Raw genomic sequence first — 18,880 nt, 5'->3', positions numbered from 1 at the left:
GTATACATTATCTTATATTTTTCCATGTATATATATTAATACATTTGCTTAAAAAATATATATTTGCCTAAAGTCTGCTTAATTCTGCTTCATTTTATTATGGGCAAAAAAGAAAACAAATCGTAGTGTCACTAATCTGTTCCAGAAGGTCTGACTCAAACAGAAGTGTCTTCTTCTTCTTCTTCTTCTTCTATCTTCTCTTTGGGCTTTTCCCTTCAGGGGTTGCCACAGCAAATCAATCTCCTCCATCCAACCCTGTCTTCTGCATCTGTCTCTCTCACACCAGCTACCCTCATGTCCTCCTTCACTACATCCATAAACCTCCTCTTTGGTCTTCCTTTATGCCTCCTACCTGGCAGCTCTAAACGCAGCATCCTTCTACCAATATATTCACTATCTCTCCTCTGGACATGTCCCAACCATCTCAGTCTGGCCTCTCTGACTTTATCTCCAAGGCCTCTAACATGTAATGTCCCTCTGATGTACTCGTTCCTGATCATATCCATCCTGGTCACTCCCAATGAGAACCTCAGCGTCCTCATATCTGCTACCTCCAGTTCTGCTTCCTGTCTTTTCCTCAGTGGCACTGTCTCTAGACCAAACAAGATTGTTGGTCTCACCACAGTCTTGTATACCTTAGCTTACCTTGACTCAAACAGAAGTGTACTCTTACCAAATCCATTCTCCCCATGAATATCAGTTCCCGACCAGAAAAGGGCTTTTCTGTAAAACATACATTTCAAGCATAACTTTCACTTTCACACAAATATTTTTTGTTTTTATGACTCACCAAATATCTCAAATATCTAAACAACTATACCACATCATAAACAGCACAAAAAGATGTTTGTTTATTTTCAAATCCCTGAATAACACCATGAACTATTTATACCAAATGCAGTATTGCATGTTATGCACATTATACAATGTCCTTACAATACATAAACTTCCACAAACGACATTCCTCTTTCACTTCCTCCTTCCTGTCATGTGCTTTTTTGTTTGCTTGATCTCTGCCGAGCTCTTATCAAATGTACTTCTTCAAATACATTGTTGGGAATCAGGAATTCAGGATTACGAAAACCTATAAATATGTATTTGGTATTGAATGAGTTAACAGTGAAGACAGTACATTCATTTCGGAGCCTGTGTCAGGTGTTTGTGGACTTGTTGACTCTTAAATTCCACCGATAAATTCCACCGTCTCCAACTCCCCGAGGTTGATTATGGAACAGATAGCTACCTTGTCAATCAAGACATCACAGGCGCAGGGTTTCTATGCTTCTGGTGGGTACCGGCTACAAACTGCCAAAAGTCAGCTTTACATTCACAAGCAGAATTGGATATCCGCACATGGAAAAAACATCAAACATGTACAATTTTTTTGTAATACTTCTAACGTAATTTGTCTCTCTCTCTCTATGCAGGGAAAAAAATAATAACAGTGCCAAATTTGGTTTCTCTTGGGCCATGGAAAGTCGATCAGGGAACATCTTTAATGAGCCCTTGTGTGTGAAGATGGGACAAAGTTGTAGAAAGATACCGACAATAACCAGAAACATTGCATTAATTGGGGTTGGGGTGTCAGGCTGTGTTAGGCCACACTAGCACACAGCTGTAATTAATCCAACATGTCCGTAGTTACAATACCAACTGTAAAACTATAACCAACTATAAAATACTGACCATGAAATATATGACATTGGCCCAAGATTTCTCTTTTTTTGTTGTGTTTGGTTTCAACAGTTTCATCAATGTTGCAAGCAAAGGTCTCCATTGTACACCTGACACCAGTAAGCAATTCACCAGTGGATGTCCTAAGAATGAGAGATGGGATTAGATAAAATCAAATTCTTGACAACAGCAGTAAAATGAAAGAAATATGCTGAGGGGGAAGTAGGTAGATGATTCTCTGCTGATTTTGTACACTAATCCCCTTACAAATATATGAACAGTACAAGGTTTCGGTACCAGAGAGAGATATGATTGAAGGAAATAAATATTTATTGTAATAATAATATGTAAGTATTTAATAATAAGTATTTAATCCATAAGAATACATTTGTGGAAAAACCCTTCTTGCCCTCTTTTTTGCTAATCTGCTATGTAGGCTCAGACAGTGCTTCTCAAACAGTGGGGCCAACCCCCCTGGGGGTAGTGTGGTGAACTGTCAAAGAGTGAGTGAGAATGATTTTGTCCTCATCAGCGTGCAATTTGACTCTTAAATACGCTTCTATGCTTCACTGCTCTCCATTTTGTTTGTATTTGGCTGGTTTCGGTTTCGAGTTCAGTCTGTACAGTACAGATAAATAAATAGATATTATCACTTTCTCAGTAGTATTTCAAATCCGGGGGTGTGCGAAAAAATGACAGATTATAATTGAGAACCACTGGTTTAAGAAAACATTGACTCCCGTAGCACAAAATCTTTGAAATTGCCACAAGGAGAAGAGAGGAGGAGAGAGCACACACTGCAGCAATTTTTACTTCCGCAAACACACAGCAATGTGACTTTGTGCTTTGCTGTTGCACGGTCAGAGACTGTATATTGAATGATGAAATGTTGCAGGCGTTTTCATACAGGGCTCTATAGGTGGATTATATGAATGTGTGTTCATGTCTCACATAAGGGTTGTGGATTATGGGCAAAATTAGAAAAAAAGTTAGATGCGTGTTCTAACTTTCTACCATGCTGCACTGATAGATTACTATACTGTATTGTATCCTGCCATGTAATTCGGAGATGATGACTTTTCGCAGAATCATCCTTTCTCCTCAAAGCGAAATCTGACACGAAACTCCAAAGCAAGGACAATTTTTTTTTTAGTTTTTGTTTTGTTATAATACCAACACTGGCCTTTTCCTCACCAAGACTCTTGAAAGGACAAGACTGATTTATGTGCTTCATGGTCACACAGATGGTCTATTGGGTATCGATTTTTTTTTTCTGGATGCTTCTTCTCCACACCTGCTGATTGCCGCATACTCACAGCTAACTCTTTTCCGATCATCTGCTCACCTCCAGTGGTACCGTTTTGGCCTTGCGTAGGTCTTCCATGGGACAGACAGGTTTGTTGCTACTCCTGCTATTTTTATCCCAACATAATAAATGCTGACATAGGCCTTTCATTTTTCATTAAAGTCCAGATGTATGTTTTTTCCGGCAGAATATTGTATATACCCTGGAGACAATAACCTTTGTTTTTGTTTGTTTTATTTATGGAGACAATAACCTTCATGTTTTAGTCATTGGTCAGCCTTGAGATTGCTTGTCTTCACATTATCATACTATGGGGGGTATTCTGCAAAACTGCCTCAACCAACCTCGGCTTTGTGCTCAAGATGCAGTTAAATTCAGACCAATATTCCCCAAACACGACTAAACGATGTGTATCAGTTAAGTCCGGTAGTGTTGCCGCCAAGAGTGTGAGGGTGGATTCCTGACAAATAATGCTGAGTATGTAATATACAAGTAAACACTGATTTATTATGCTAACTATGCCCTACTAGTCATTCTTGTTGTATCTCATTGTGACCACGAGATGACAGTTTTGACATGAGTACTCACGCAAGGAGTACTGTGACATTTAACATTGGCCTACCCATCCATCCATTTTCTATACCGCTTATCCTCATGAAGGTCGTGGGCATGCTGGAGCCTATCCCAGCTATCCGCGGGTACACCCTGGACTGGTCGCCAGCCAATCACAGGGCACATATAGACAAACAACCATTCACACTCACATTCATACCTATGGACAATTTGGAGTCGCCAATTAACCTAGCATGTTTTTGGAATGTGGGAGGAAGTTCCCGGAGACAACCCACACATATACGGGGAGAACATACAAATTCCACACAGAAATTTAATTGAACCGGGGTGTGTGGCCTGTGCGCTAACCACTTGTCCACCGTGCAGCCAACATTGGCCTAATTAATATTTCTTGCTGCATTAGCATCTTCACATGGCTGTAGGTAACGTTACTCCATGGCCTGTCGTCAGCCAATGTTTTTCCTGTTTCATGGTTTCTACACCTCCAAGCTTTTGCTTTTCAGTGGCTGTGAGAGTATATATCATTGATTGGTGTAATTCAATTCAGCCCGCAATATTAGGGTTTATATCAGGGGTGTCCAATCTTTTTCCACCGTGGGCCACATATTGAAAAATGAAAGCATGTGATATGGAATTGTGTTTCAAGAGAGAAAAAGAACAGCATCTCAACTTTGTCATAAAGGTGAGATTAGTATTAGTATGAACTTCAGACTTTGCTTTTTTTGTTGTTGCGGTTTTATTTTTGACTGGCCAAATATTTCAGCTCTCTTCTTAAATAGTCTTGGTAAATTTTCTTCAATATCATTACTTTATTCCTATTATAAACTTTTCCCCAAAGCAATTTTCCAAAATGTATAAGTTTGTTTTTTTGTGTCTCATAGTCCATCCATCTTCTTCCACTTATGTGAGGTCCGGTTGTGGGGGAAGCACAGACTCTCCTCAGCTCCTCCCAACGGATACCGAGGCTTTCCCAAGACAGTTGAGAGATGTAGTCTCCTGGGTCTTCCCCGAGAACACATCTGGGAGGCATCCTGACCAGATTCCCGAACCACCTCATCAGGCTGCTCTCAATAGAGGAGCAGCAGTTACATTGTTATAATATTTTAATTATTGTACTCATAACATGACATTATTCTTGTAAAATGTCTGCAGTTTTTTTTCTTCTTTTTAGTTTTCTTGTTAAATTTAGATTTTTAGAATATCATCAAATTCGAGGCTTACATATACATATTCCATAATACATATCTTACAAGTCTTTGTAATACAAATAAAAACCTAGATGTGTGGTTCATAGAAATTTCATTTGTCATCTGACAGAAAATATGAAAAGACGGGTGAGCTTCCTCAAAAGTTCTTCCCCATAAATTGTACAATATTCTGTATGAAGTACAAAAAGCTGTGTGAAGACAATATCTTCACAATAGCCCTTGGGTTCCAAATCAGCCTTTGTTGCAAAGAAAAAGAGATGGCAGATATTTATATCAGTCTATTAAAAGAAAGCATTTGATCTTAGCATTCAAAGACTGATGTTAAGTCACATATTAACTCTGTTGTCTGAAATATGAAAATGTCATATAATAAATGTAAGAGTTGATTGAGTGCAACAGAACACACAATTACAAATAATTGAATTCAGTACATTTAATCATTAACTGGTTCATTGCACATTTGTTCAAGTGCAGAGTTATACTCTTAAAGCTTAGAAATAATACAATCTCAGTCATCGTGAATGTGATTTGGAGTGCCGTCATGTTTATTATTTTAAATAAAATACAAGATATGGCAGATAAACTCCTCTTGGAATCTGTGATATTTGATGAAGCTGGAAAGTAAACACTGAGACAGGTCAGAATAACTTGTCAACGATATTTTCATTCATATTTAGGTAGTATAACTTTCAACATAATACATATACATTTCCCTTTGTCTGTGTAAACACACTGGTGTGTTTTTTTTTCCCTGTGTGCGATATTGCACTCATCTTAAAACTTTCTCAACCCCACTTTGAACGTACGCCATCATTGTCCATGCTCCACATCGCCCAGATATGACCTTCATTGCACCTTTTTAGAAGAACACAGCTTAACATGTATACAATACTTGACATTTCTCTCAAAATAAAAAAATAGTTTCAATCATCAACTGTACACTACCAAATACAATGTGCTTTTTCTATAGAGTGAATTGTGCTGAGGTCAAAAAGTCCTCCACCAGCTGTTTAGAATGCACCCATCTCTATGCACACCTTATCAAGGAGGTCGCTCCCCGTGAAACCTTCTGTGTCTGTACCTTCCATTCTTTTCCTTTGCCATGTTGATACAGGCATTGTGCTTGTTACTTTGCAGGTGGTTCCAGTACTTGATAAGTTCGTTTGGGTGGAACTGATGAGACGTGATGAGGTGGCTGTACTTGCAGCTGGAATAAGACACCCTCCAATGGTTGAAGAGGAATTCGTTGGGAGGCGGAGCCGGGTCGATGCGCAACTTTGCCAGGCATATTCCCACATAAACATCCTCGAGGTGCAGCCTGCGTATGCTGAGAGAGGCCTGGTAGATCAGCTCTGCCATGTCCCCTGAGAACACATACCCTGTGCCAGAGCAGAATATTGGGTAACGCTCGCTTGGGTACAGCTCTGGCGGCATGTACCACTTGCTGTCCTTATTTCGATTTGGTGCATAGCCTCTCATCAGGTAGCCTGTGAAGTACCTGTGCCTAGGAGGCAGCTCAGGCTTAAGGAGCTTCTGAATAAGATACTCTGTATTGACAAACATGTCGCTGTCTGTCTTCATCACATAAGAGGCATGGGGGCAATAGGTAGCCACCCAGTTCATACCCATTAATGTTTTAATTGTCAAGTTGTAATAGGTGTCCTGGTATTCCTGCTGGATAATGTCATGGTAAACACGGCTCTCTTCCACAATGTTGCTCTGAAGAAAGGAGTTCTTTCCCATTCCGAGCATGAAGAGACGTACAAAGCCCAGGCCCCCTGCTACGCTGTTATTGCCCCATGTCTGCCGGATGGCATTACGAGCATCTGCCTGGCCGGGTTCAGCGGCGATGAGGAGGACGAGGAACGGCGTGTTGTCGCTGCACTTGAAAGGCTCGTTCAGGATGTAGCGGTAGGGCTGAGCACTGAGTTTCCCTCCCACACCCATCTCCTTCTGCAAACTGTTGTTTGTGCTCATGGAGTCTCCCAGTCCCATTACGGCCATTCGGACTCCAGCCCCTGCCCCAAGTCCTGCTACTGCCTCCACAGCTCCTCCCTCCAGCTGCTGAGAGCTAAGATTAAGTAGAGGCTTTGGTGCTATGTTACCCGTCTCCCTCCAAAGGCTCCTGAGGGAGCTGCTCTGGTTGGCTTCCCCCCTGGGGCCACGTAAACCCCTGACAGTGTAGGCTAGTGGGTTTTCTCGTGGCCCGCTACGCCCAGGCAGCCAGTCTTGGTGGCTGAAAAATAAGAAGAGGGTAAACAGCAGCGCCAGCGACAGGAGGCCAGCAACGTGGGTCCGAAATAGCGAACGCTTGACGGTCCACGTCATCTTGATGGGACAGCAATGTCGCCGTCTCCACTGCATGGTGCAGGTCGCTGTTGCCGGGGGCTGCTGCTGCTCGAGAATGGGCGGCGGCAGTCACGCACTATCACCTCAAACATGTGGTTGCCAACAAGGGTGATATCTGAGCCGGCGCATGAAGTAGGACGTCCTAATGTAGTCTTTGAAACTTTGGTGGTGGTTAAATGTGATCCTGGTGACACTAAGAAGGCAATGAGTCCATCGTCATGGAGAATTCTCTTTGGAACTGCAGATGAACAGATGGTTATCTTCCGTCTTGCCTCCTTTAGGATGGCACAGGGGTCAGCTCCTCTAATCTGCCAAAAAGCCAAACAAAAGGTTGGCATTAGTTAACATAATACATCCCCACCGAGTCACAATCCTGCATTTTCAAAATATGCAAATTTTCAGAAGAAGAAAAGGCCACACAATTTTCAGAATTAGAATGTTATCAGTGATAAAATTGACAGTATTTTTTGCCTAAACTAACTAATTCACTACCAAGTACTACATATTTATAGGTTTTTTTCAACCTGACCGCTTGCTCCCAAAGACATATTTAGACAAGATGCACAAAGAGGCGATGATGCACTTCTACAATAGAAGCAATAGAAGAATATGTTTGATGCAATTTTCAGCTGACAAAATTACCACAATGTGGCAGAAGTGCATTTCATAAGAACTCGGCCTGCATCTCTTTCATTGAAATACACGTTGCATAGCAACCAGAAAGTGAAAAGGCATCTCTACGTGTTGTGCGAAGGAGGTTACACATAGAAGGGAAATTTTAATGCATGCTCACACTCAGTTGCAAAAGTGACATTTATACATACTTCATATTATTATTATTCATTCATTCATTTTCTACCGTTTATCCTCACGAGGGTCACAGGCGTACTTGAACCTATCCCAGCTGTCTTCGGGCGAGAGGCAGGGTACACCCTGGACTGGTCGCCAGTCAATCACTGGGCACATATACTAGACAAACAACCATTCACACTCACATTCATACCTATGGACAATTTGGAGTCGCCAATTAACCTAGCATGTTTTTGGAATGTGGGAGGAAAACAGAGTACCGGGAGGAAACCCACGAACAGGAAGAACATGCAAACTCCACACAGAGATGGCCGAAGGTGGAATTAGACTCGGGTCTCCTAGCTGCTATTTAAAAGCATTAAAAAAATGCTATGTGATGCTATGTAGTATTCTGCACTGGTTACGAGGTAGGAAACAGGAAACAGCAGCATAGCTTGATTAGAGTGTTGAAAATATACATTTTTATGGGCATTTCAATTACTCAAAGTTTTTGGTCTCAGAATGGAAGCTCCACAAAAAGCAGGATGTACCGTAGTGTCGTCTTTGACACACTTACTGTAAGTAATACAAAAAGTATTTAATCCAAAGCCCAAATGTCAACCTTCTGTGATGCCAACAATGACTAAGTAACTCGATGCAATAACATTACTTCACGTTTTGAAAGGAAGGAGAGGCATCAATGTGACATTGTTATAACAGCTTTGATTGGACGTGGGCGAAGAACACAACAAGACTCAAGGGATGTGGCTTAGTAAGAAGGCCTGACAATTGTATATATTGCTGGGATTATTTAAGTAGAGATCATTGCTGCGTAAATGGAGATGCAAGAACACATATTTTTAGAATGAAAATTTAAATAAGTCCCTGCGTTTGCTAATTATCAGATCACAATGAAATTGATTTAAAACTTAATGTAAACATTATGGCAACACATTAAATGATCTGGGAAAGTGCTATGCACAGTGAGATGGTTGCCGCCTCATACATGTCATTATTCAGCTTAATTCTGAGGTAGAAGTATAAATTACAGGTTTGCTCAACGCTATGCAGGCTAATGCTATCCTGAGCTGCTTGGGTGAGCCGGTGTCATCAGCCCCCTGCCGAACGGCGACATCTAGGGAGGAAACACATCTGTCAAAATGAGTTTTCAGGGTCCAGCAGGCACTGGAGCCTCTGGCGATAACAACCTTCACCTGCCAGTCAGCTTAGGCTTATCAACACTGCCTACCTGTCTAAATGACACCACCCAGGCTGCCCGATCTGCAACCACAAGCAGGAATATATAATAGATATACAGTACAGGCACATCGTTGCTGATGTGACATGAAGAATGGCCTCATGGGGGCTTCAAAAGAAGAAGAGCACAAAGGTAATTTTGTAATTGTAGAAAACATTCAAATATAAACTATAAATAAAAACAAACTACATGATTGAATACTTTATTTGTGCCTGTTGTGTTTAAAACATGATCTAATGTAAAATTCAGCCCGTTTGTGCATCATCGTTTTTTGACCAATACATTTAAAAAATACAAAAAGGTGGAACTCGCATTTCAGTGATTCTCGAAAAATAACGCCTTATTGTGCATCAAACGCATTTTGCTGCATCCAAAATCTGCAATCCACGGTTCGGGTTCAATTCAATACATTTGTGTTGCGGTTCGATACTTTTACAAACCAAAAAAATTATCTTGCCTTTTTAATTTGAATTTTATTGAACTTGCCAATATTTTTCTAACCTTAAAAGTACAGTTCTGCTGTATACACATAGCACCATGTAAGACCCGAGCACCTTGTAATAATAACAATATCAAAGTAAAGGTAACTGATGGAGTAACTGATCCAAGTGGTGCATTCTTAGCAGGTGAGTAAATATTAAATCAATAAATATTACAAAAGTATTTTATTAGTAATATCAAATAAATTCATGCTTCATTTTGTAGAGTAATATCAATATGAATGTATTAAATATCACTCATTTTGACATAGAACATAAATTCACGTTTCAGTTTATAAGTGCAAATCGTCCCGACATACGTGCTGGCTTCGTGCAAAACTGTGGAAAATCCCAAGAGAGCATGCATTGTATATATATTTAAAAAAATTTTTTTTTTTTTTGGGGGGGGGGGATTTATTGAAATTATTGCAAAATTACCTGCCATCTGTGGGTGTGCATTTTAATGTCTAATTCTAAAAAGTCATTAAAGTTATGCTAAAGTTTATGTTGTGCATTTTGTTAAAAATTAATTATGGCAAACCGTTACCCTGATCACACTTCACTCTATCTTAACAAGAACAGGCATGTTCTAATGTGACCACAATTTATATCTTCACAAGAACAGGCATGTCCTAACGGCTGTAACCACATACAAACAAACACAACTTAACATGATAAGTTTAGTGGTGACTTTTACTGTATTCTTCAATTTCCTGGTAATTTGATATTTTGTGGATCGCCAACATGGTTTAGTCTTAATGCTCCTTCTAGTCTCCAGTTGAGGGCAAATTTTTCGAAACTTCCTATTTTTACTTTCCGCTGCGTTTGCACATTTATCGTGATAATTTGCAAGACAAGGACTAACCTTTCCAGCCGACTGTGCATATTCAGTATAGGAAATGATAGAAGAATGAAAGGGCTTAGGACTGCCTTTGTTGAAAAGGTTGACAAACACATAGGAAGCAAATTTGGGGGTTGAGATATTTCTGCTGTCAGCTAAATGAACATCGAGGCACTTTGAAGAAACATGCACAACCAGAAAGATACACTCACACACGCGAAACAGAGGCCCGAAACACATATCTAACCACCCACTCAGTCAGACAACAGTGGATGTGAGTGATTTTTGAAAATGGCCTTTTTACAAGACCACACACACAGTTTTACTTTTTGTGAGTACAATGGGTCTATTGCAGCAATATGCCCATAAAAATTGTTGAATTTTGACATAAAAAGGTAAAAAAAATCAAAGTGGGATTCATGGCGTGCTTTTCAACTTTACACTTAGCAAAAACTCAACAGTGCCAGCTGCTACTAATTAGCACATGTAACACTCCTTGACAAGAGTCTGATTTCATATACCGTATTTTCCGCACCATAAGGCATACTGTGTTATAAGACGCAGTCTCGATGCCGTTTCTCTCTCATCATTGTCAGAGTCTGTCGTCTAGGTAGTCATCCCGGCAGCGCAACCGTCATCGCATCAATTTGCCATCAAACATGCTGAGTTCCAGTCGGAGTCTGTCGTTGTTAGGTAGTCCATGTTTACCGGGTCTAACGTCACTTTGAACTTTTTTTTTTTTGTCTTTTGTTAAACCTCCTAGCATGTTCACAAGCTTTCGATTCACTTCACTTGGCTTTCACAGGAGAGATAGGAGCGCTGTTGTTGGACAGCCCTGGAGATGTGGCAGACGTTAAGATATGTGCTCTGTGTAATACACGTAGTTCTCTGATTGGTTTATCACTGGCAGCGTAATATTGGCAGGAAATGGTCTACACTCAATAAAGCAGAGCGCTGACCCAAGTAGAACAACAGCATTTTTACAGATTTTGCAACACACATAAGAGGCACCACATTACAAGGCGCATCATTGATTTTTGAGAGAATTGAAGACTTTTAAGTACGCCTTATAGTGCGGAAAATATGGTAGTTACGTAGCAATCCCAAAACCCAGGAGATCTTGCAGTACTCATTAATAATCACACACATACTCAACATGCATTCAAATAAAAATGATGAAATAAAGCAACACGTTTGTGTATCATTTGCTTATTATTCCTATCCTTGTGTAGGATTACTCCAGCTTTCCTCCCGCAGCTCAACAACATGCATATCAGAGATTCCAAAATGTCCATATGTGTATACGATTGTTTGTGTATATGTGCCCTGTGATTGAGGTGAGTTACGCAAAGGTCCGTTCACCAGTCAAACTCGAATGTGACCATCAACAGAATAAGCAACCAAAAATGAATGAATGATTGAAAAGAGTGGCTCAGTTTCCTTCATGTTTTCCTTCTTAGTGTGTGTAATGAATACTTGCAGAATGGAAATGAGGATATGACCTTCATTTAGTAAAACTGACGTCATCTGTGTGATAGTGATGAATTTTCCACAAGAAAATTTCATCTCCTTCATGTAAGACATTTAGAGTGGGTGTTCATTGGCTAAGAGGTTAGTGTTTGCTTTAATTAAAACAAACTGAACTGATTGCATGTAAACTTAATACAATACCCCTTAACGGTACACTTGTATTTAGTCACTTGGTGTTTGGATAAATGCTGTCTCTAGAAAATTTAATTGAAAATTATCATGTTTACCTCATGATTCGGACATCACATAATTATATAGAATGAATATTGACATTTCAGAAGATTAAACTTGTCCCAGGTTAGAATTTTAAGTTTGTAAGTGCTTAAATTCTGGATGATTAAACAAGTGAATATGTGCGTGAAAAGGCAGGCTTAGAAAAATACGTTTTTTTCTTAAAATTAACATTACCTTAACATACCCAACAAGTCACAAACATACAATATAAACATCAATACTGCATCAAAATAAGCCCATATACAAATATGTGTGTGTTCTGGAGCCAAAAAGATCATTTCTATTACTCAAAGACACCAGCGAGCGGGATCTTCCATTTTAGACAAAGAACCACAGACTGTTATAATATCGGAGTGTTCAAATATACCCACAAAACCAGCAAAAATATTATAATGCTCAGTTTTGATTGACAGTAAGAATAAAGTCCTTACCTCTTTATTCAGCTAAATTAGGGGGAAGTTACTACCAGCACCTCAAAATGCAGTACAGTTCAAGACCCCTGCAAGCTATAGCTACAATAATACATTACTAAATCAATACCTGAAAACTGATCTCTTTTGTTGGACCTCATTAGAGTGTGAAGGTAGTTACGTGATACTGAGTGTGCTGAATGTATATTGTATTTCACCACAGACGATAAGACGGCACCATTTCAAATACATTAAATAAAGTAGGCTACACTGTCTAAATGTTGCCATTGTGCAAACATCATAATTGTTTATTTTTCATTTATTAACACTGTTAAAGAAAAGACACAGAAAACATGTAGCACCTTTTTTCATTTCACTATCCCTAATACACTCACATTTCAAGTTTTGAAGCAAGAGGTTTGATAGTTTGAGGTTTGAGTCTGACATCTGCATATTTAAGGAAATGAGTAATATGTTATTCTTCCTGTTTTGTGCACTGCTTCTACGGCAAGATTGATTCATGCACGTCGTCATGGAATTTTTCAACTTTAAGTGCTACAACAATTCAAACTAGGGCTGTCTTCCACGAAGGATTTTCACAGGCGACTATGTTGTTTTATTTTAGTAGAACTAATTGTTAAAGGGGACCTTTTATGCTTTTTTCCACATTTCTGACCTATAAATGTAGTTAGAATGTTGTATTCTCATGTTAAATGATGCCAAAGTTTCATAAAATGACATTTGCGCATTTGGAAGAGAGCCGGAAAGAGGTTTGGGATGGCTCAAAATGCTTGGTTTCAAAAGGTGTGGTAAAACTGCCCCTTTGTGATGTCACAGAGGAGTGGACTTCCTTATATATAAACTATCTGCCCTCTTTTTGCTGGCCTGGAATCCTCAACTCCAACCACTTCTGCCTGATACCTGACACTTTAGGCATTTAGGTGTCCCTCAAACCTGAACAAACATGTCAGGTGTCAGTGATATGATGGCAGAGAAAATAACGGCAAGCTATTTGTGGGGTCTGATTTTTTCGAGTAGTCATTTTTGTAACGCAAATGTATTATGCTTTTGAGGGCATATTGTTTTAAGAAGCCAAACTCTTATTTTTACTTAACTGTCCCCAGCAACTAGCTGTAACTACTTTCCTCAGCACTGAAATCCGACCACAACTCAGCTCAGGATACGAAGTGGAGAGTGAGTCGCTGTTGACGGACCTTTTTTGTGTAAATGTTTTTAGACAAAAACAAAAAGACATACACTATGTGCCACACTGATGGGTGGGTGACAATGACTTATAAAACCTGTATTTTTCGATTTATGTAACAAAAATATTGTACATGGATCGTGAGTCATACCTTTGCTGTGACCTTTTCTTGTTGATAGAGAGTGAAAAATAATATACAGTATTGTCGTCAACCTTTTCAGGTTCATAGTTACACTGCAATATCGCATATGAACTTTTTCAGTGTTATTTTGTAACTATGGATGCTATTTTTGTCTCACATGCCATATTTGATATTAAAACTAATCGAGCCATGCCATGTGCAATTGAAGTGAACAAATGGCTGCATGTATGTTTACCAGCCACATATAGGACATGTATCTTAACTGCATCAATTAATTGCAAGAAAAATGCAAAAAAAAAAAAAAACAAATTACACTTGAATGAACAATATAATGAAATGAAACTGAGAAAAGCACAGACCTTGACTAAGGCTGAATAAACCTTAACATGTCCGTCTGACTCGCAAAAGCATGACTCATCAGGCAACACTGTTGTATCCTTGTCGAGGTGGCAGCAAATGCATATGACAAAGTGGGTGCAAACTGCTACACACGCACGCTTATTTCGCTGTCCGCACCATCTGCTTGATCTGATGTGTCACTGCCCCACTTGGACCTATGTAAGTGGACTCTAGAGGCAGAAATTGAGAATAAATGCTTTCAATTTTATTTCATGGGTCATTCCTTGGGCCACGCACCACCCCTTTATAATGTCTTGTGTAAATCAAATTGGAAGTTTTGCAATAACACATAATATAATAATGATGTCAGTAACCAACAAACAGAAAATATGCTTCACTGATCAAGTTTTTTTCATCTGTCCTTCACGAGACCTGGATATAACTCAGATTCAGATTCCATCTCTTCATTAATTGTTTCATATTGTCATTGATGAGTGGTGTGTGTGTGTATCTGATTCAGTACAGTGGTACCTGGGCTAACGTGACCTCGGTTAGTGTGTTTTTCAGTTAACAACCCATTTTGCCTTAGCTTGCATTCGCCTGCTTGTTCAGTGTCTAAAATACCATCCGGTTTGTTTACGCCACCATCGTGGATCACGCGGCCAAGGCGAAATCTTGAACATCTCTCACATGATCGCGCAATGCACGATACACGACGTAACAAACACACGCAGAGAAAAGAGAAAGGCGATGGATCGTACTGAGACAAGTGTGCAAGACCTCTGAGTTTTACGGCTTGAAGAGAAGACCGTCATCATTTCAGAGGTATGTAAATGTGATGGCGAGCCTTAGTCATCAGTTGCGTGCGCACACAGACAAAGCATACACAGCATTCCACTTAACAGTCAGTCGGAGGCGCATCGAGGTTGACACTTGGCGTTTCTGCCTTTCTCAATTTACATCCATAACACAAATTTCTGGCAGCGGTGTTAATTCCACTACGTAAATGCATACTGTACACATGACACATAGATAGATAGTTTATTACTCTCCAAGAGATATTCACATATACTTCCGTATATGCGGTGTGCAAATCTGACCTCATCAAACCGCCTCTCAAGTGTGTAAACAAATGACAGTTTTCACCAGTTGCAGATTAGCGTGTGCCTTCCAACCATCCATTTTCTAGATATGCCGCCTATCCTCAGTAGTTCCCTGAAGCAAGCACGGTAAAATCTTACGCTGTGTGTGTGCACTCCATTAGGAGAGTCCATGGGGACGTCTGTGAAAATGCTGCTTTTTCATCAGATATGTGGTGTATTGTCAATCGTATGAATGTTTCTTAGGTAGATTACTTTTGCTTTTCACTTTTGCATCAGAGTGTTGGACACCTCGAGTCATATGACAGCTTTGAATGTTAAGTCCAACTTAAGGCTTTCAAACTCATGGATCGAAAGCTTCAGGGCAAGAAAAAAGTTATGTCGGATATAAATTCACTTTAATGTATATCTGTAGATTAAATGTCATTCAAGTCTGATGGTACGAAATATGTTATTTTTGGCCGGGAGGACTGTGTACATAGTGTGATGTAGAAAACAATACAGCGTTCTGCTGCTGTGGCGGATCTACGTGGCGACCACCCCACTGTTTATTATTAAACCAGGCTTGTTTCTTCAATGTCTTGATAATTGTAATTGCTGGTACCATTACAAGTGTGTTACCTGAAGAATATCATGAACACTACAACATTCAATGCCTAAAATCAATGCTTTATTTGCAGTACAATGACATTGTTGATGTCAGAAAGTGATTTTGGTTATTATCAAGAAAACTAAGCTATTTTTGTTGTTATCATTATAATTGTAAAAAAAAAGGACCTTTAATTGTACTAGGCAATAAAGTTACTGAAGAAACAAAGCTGGTCTAATCATCAGTAATGGTCTCACCTCGGCCACCCAAATGAAAAATGACTGGTCATTGCTGCTAGGCCTACATGAAAATAATGATACTTGATTTTCTTCCCGACCGAGTGGTTAGTGCGCAGGCCACACAGCTAGCAGACCGGAGTTCAATTCCACTCTCGGCCATCTCTGTGTTGAGTTTGCATGTTCTCCCCGTGTGTTTTCTCCGGGTACTCTGGTTTCTCCAGCTTCCTCCCACATTCCAAAAACATGCATGTTAGGTTAACTGGTGACTCCAAATTGTCCATAGGTATGAATTTGAGTGTGAATGGTTGTTTGTCTATATGTGCCCTCTGATTGGCTGGCAACCAGTCTAGAGCGCACCCCGCCTCTCACCCGAAGACAGCTGGGATAGGCTCTGGCACCCCCACGACCCTCCGGAGGATAAGCGGTAGAAAAAGAATGAATTAATGATTTTCTTCCCTGGAATTTTTGATGGTCAAACACAAATTAAATGGCTACACTGTTGACTTTGAAAACAAATGTCACAGCTCAAGCCTAATGGCCAGTACTTCTCAGATGTTGTACAATGTTGTTTACAGCTTGACAAGCCATTAGCTTCACAACACATATGCCTTCATTCCACCATGGGAGATATGTCATGTTACATATATTCGTGTCGGATGATATCGGCATCGGAAATCGATATTTGGACAATGTAAGCCAAAGTTGAACATCCCTACAAAATTGTTACCATATTTTTTGGTTTTATTCTGTAAACATCGAAAAGCTGTTGGGTTCTTTTTCGTCCGTGCCTGCACTTAACAACATTATTAGGTGGGAGTTGGTTGTTTTTAGTTCAAATAAACGTCTAAATTGCATATTCTATGAAGAAGATTGATCCGCATGCTGTGCATGAAGTCAAGAAAACAGGCGACCTAAGGGAAATAAAGCTTTTGACAGCTCAGGTCGCTGTAAATATATGGCTGTTGCTTCTTTTCAATCATTGAGAGGGCAGCGTTGACTTTCTCCTCATCGTGTTCCTGCCAACTTTTACCCAAGTATTCTAATCATAGCTACACTTTAATAATGAATGTAATGTCGGAAGTTCAGGCTTCAAAAGAAACAGTTAGAATCTAGTTACGTGTTTAAATTTATAAATCTGCCCCCCCACATCAGCTGTTGGCAGCTATTCTGATGCTTACTTCGCTGCCAAATATCTCAGAGAGCATTGGGAACTCCCCGGCCTTTCCTCTTGGCAGCACTCTGGGTTTTTTTCCCCTGAACTTGATCATTTCCAAATGAATACAGATTATATTTGGTGGTAGTGATTGCACCTGCAAGACAGCCCCATCATGCTGGAATTCATAACTTATCCAGGATAAAAAGTAAACTGCTTTATTCTACCACTGCTTTATGTGCTTAGTGAGTGTGATGATAAGAACAGGCAACCACTCACAATTGTGCAGTGGTGCTTGAACACCTGTCTGAGGCACTTTTGGGAACCAGTAAATGTTTGATGGAAGGGAGCAAGGTTGTGGTACAAAGAAGAGCGGCTGGATTGATAGTTGTCAAGCTTTGCAGGGTGGGGAGACTGAGTATGAAAGGAGAGAAGTGGGTGTGGAACTGTAAATGAAAAATGAGGATGTAGAGGATTCAGGAGACATGCAGTGGTGCCTACCTCCTCTTCCTGGAGGTGTTGCTGCTGCTGCTGCTGCTGCTGCTGCTGCTGTCAGGGCTCCAGTTGGCTGACCACGGCAGCCTTTAGTCCAGATCACCACTTCATCTTGGAACGGGAACCGTTCTGTGTAGTTTCCTCTAATCACACCTTGTGTGTGCTCGGTCCTCGCTCATGGCCATCCCCACAGGCTCTAAAACCCTGCGGGTTTTTTGGTGCTCCCACTGCTGCAACTCCTCCTCCCTCCTGGTCTCCAGCATAACACCGCAGCTTTCTCCCGACCCTTTTTGATAAATGACCGCCTCTCCTTACTCGTGTTTCCTGTTGTTATCCAAGTTGAGCTTTTCAGGGCTTCTGGTCATTGTACAAATAGAAGAGAGACGCCACAGCACCAATACAGTCGGAGCCTGACCAGCTCGAAGGGGAGAACAGAGGCGATGTTCGGCTGGCTGGTGTACAGTAGCACGCAGTGAGAGTGATGGAGGAAAACAGTACATGGTAACAATTTCCTCTAAATATAGCCTCCTATGGTTCTTTGTATCTTGGTAAAATCATTCTCCCTCCCAGCTGCCTCAAATTAAGGTTCAAATATATGTTTCTTTCTTCGCCTGGATACAGCTCTGTTCGCCGTCAGGTTTTCTCGGCGGGTAAGGAAGCCGCTGTCCGGGTGACGATGTCTGTCAGACGCCGCTACACTGACGGAACTCTTGCACGTCACTGCATTCTTTTTAGCGGAGCTTCTCACGTGACCTAGTTAGACATTCGTGTTACGTTCAGGGACTATACGGAAAAGCGGGGACTGCAGGTCGAGGCAAAATTGTTCAAATGTTTACGTTAGGTAATGAGTGGCATGCCACCAACGTCCAAGCTAACTTCTATTTATGTTTAACCTTCTTTTTTCTTTTTTAGAGGACACGTTTTTAAACAACAGTTTATGTATCAGACTAACAAAGATATTGGCATGA

The 18,880-nt window shown here is 40.4% G+C and overlaps 1 protein-coding gene across 1 annotated transcript; it reads right to left on the bottom strand.

Moving 5' to 3' along the window:
- Nucleotides 1–5,283: 5,283 nt before the first annotated feature.
- Nucleotides 5,284–18,636, bottom strand: b3galt2 (UDP-Gal:betaGlcNAc beta 1,3-galactosyltransferase, polypeptide 2). The gene is made up of 2 exons (XM_058073718.2): nt 17,919–18,636; nt 5,284–7,418 (listed from the first exon to the last, which is right to left on the bottom strand). Exon 2 carries the CDS (start codon nt 7,123–7,125, stop codon nt 5,803–5,805), a length of 1,323 nt encoding a protein of 440 aa, XP_057929701.2. The 5' UTR covers nt 7,126–7,418; nt 17,919–18,636; the 3' UTR covers nt 5,284–5,802.
- Between the last annotated feature and the right edge of the window lie 244 nt (nt 18,637–18,880).

This window comes from Doryrhamphus excisus, linkage group LG4 (genome assembly GCF_037039965.1).
Source record: "Doryrhamphus excisus strain RoL-2023G ecotype Guam linkage group LG4, RoL_Dexc_Guam_v1.1, whole genome shotgun sequence".
Classification (NCBI taxonomy): domain Eukaryota; kingdom Metazoa; phylum Chordata; class Actinopteri; order Syngnathiformes; family Syngnathidae; genus Doryrhamphus; species Doryrhamphus excisus.
Note: the sequence above shows the minus strand (reverse complement) of the source record. Positions and strands in the feature narration are given on the sequence as shown.

Excerpts from the sequence above, each read along its gene's own strand:
- b3galt2 (XM_058073718.2), bottom strand. The coding sequence starts at position 7,125 with ATGCAGTGGAGACGGCGACATTGCTGTCCCATCAAGATGACGTGGACC.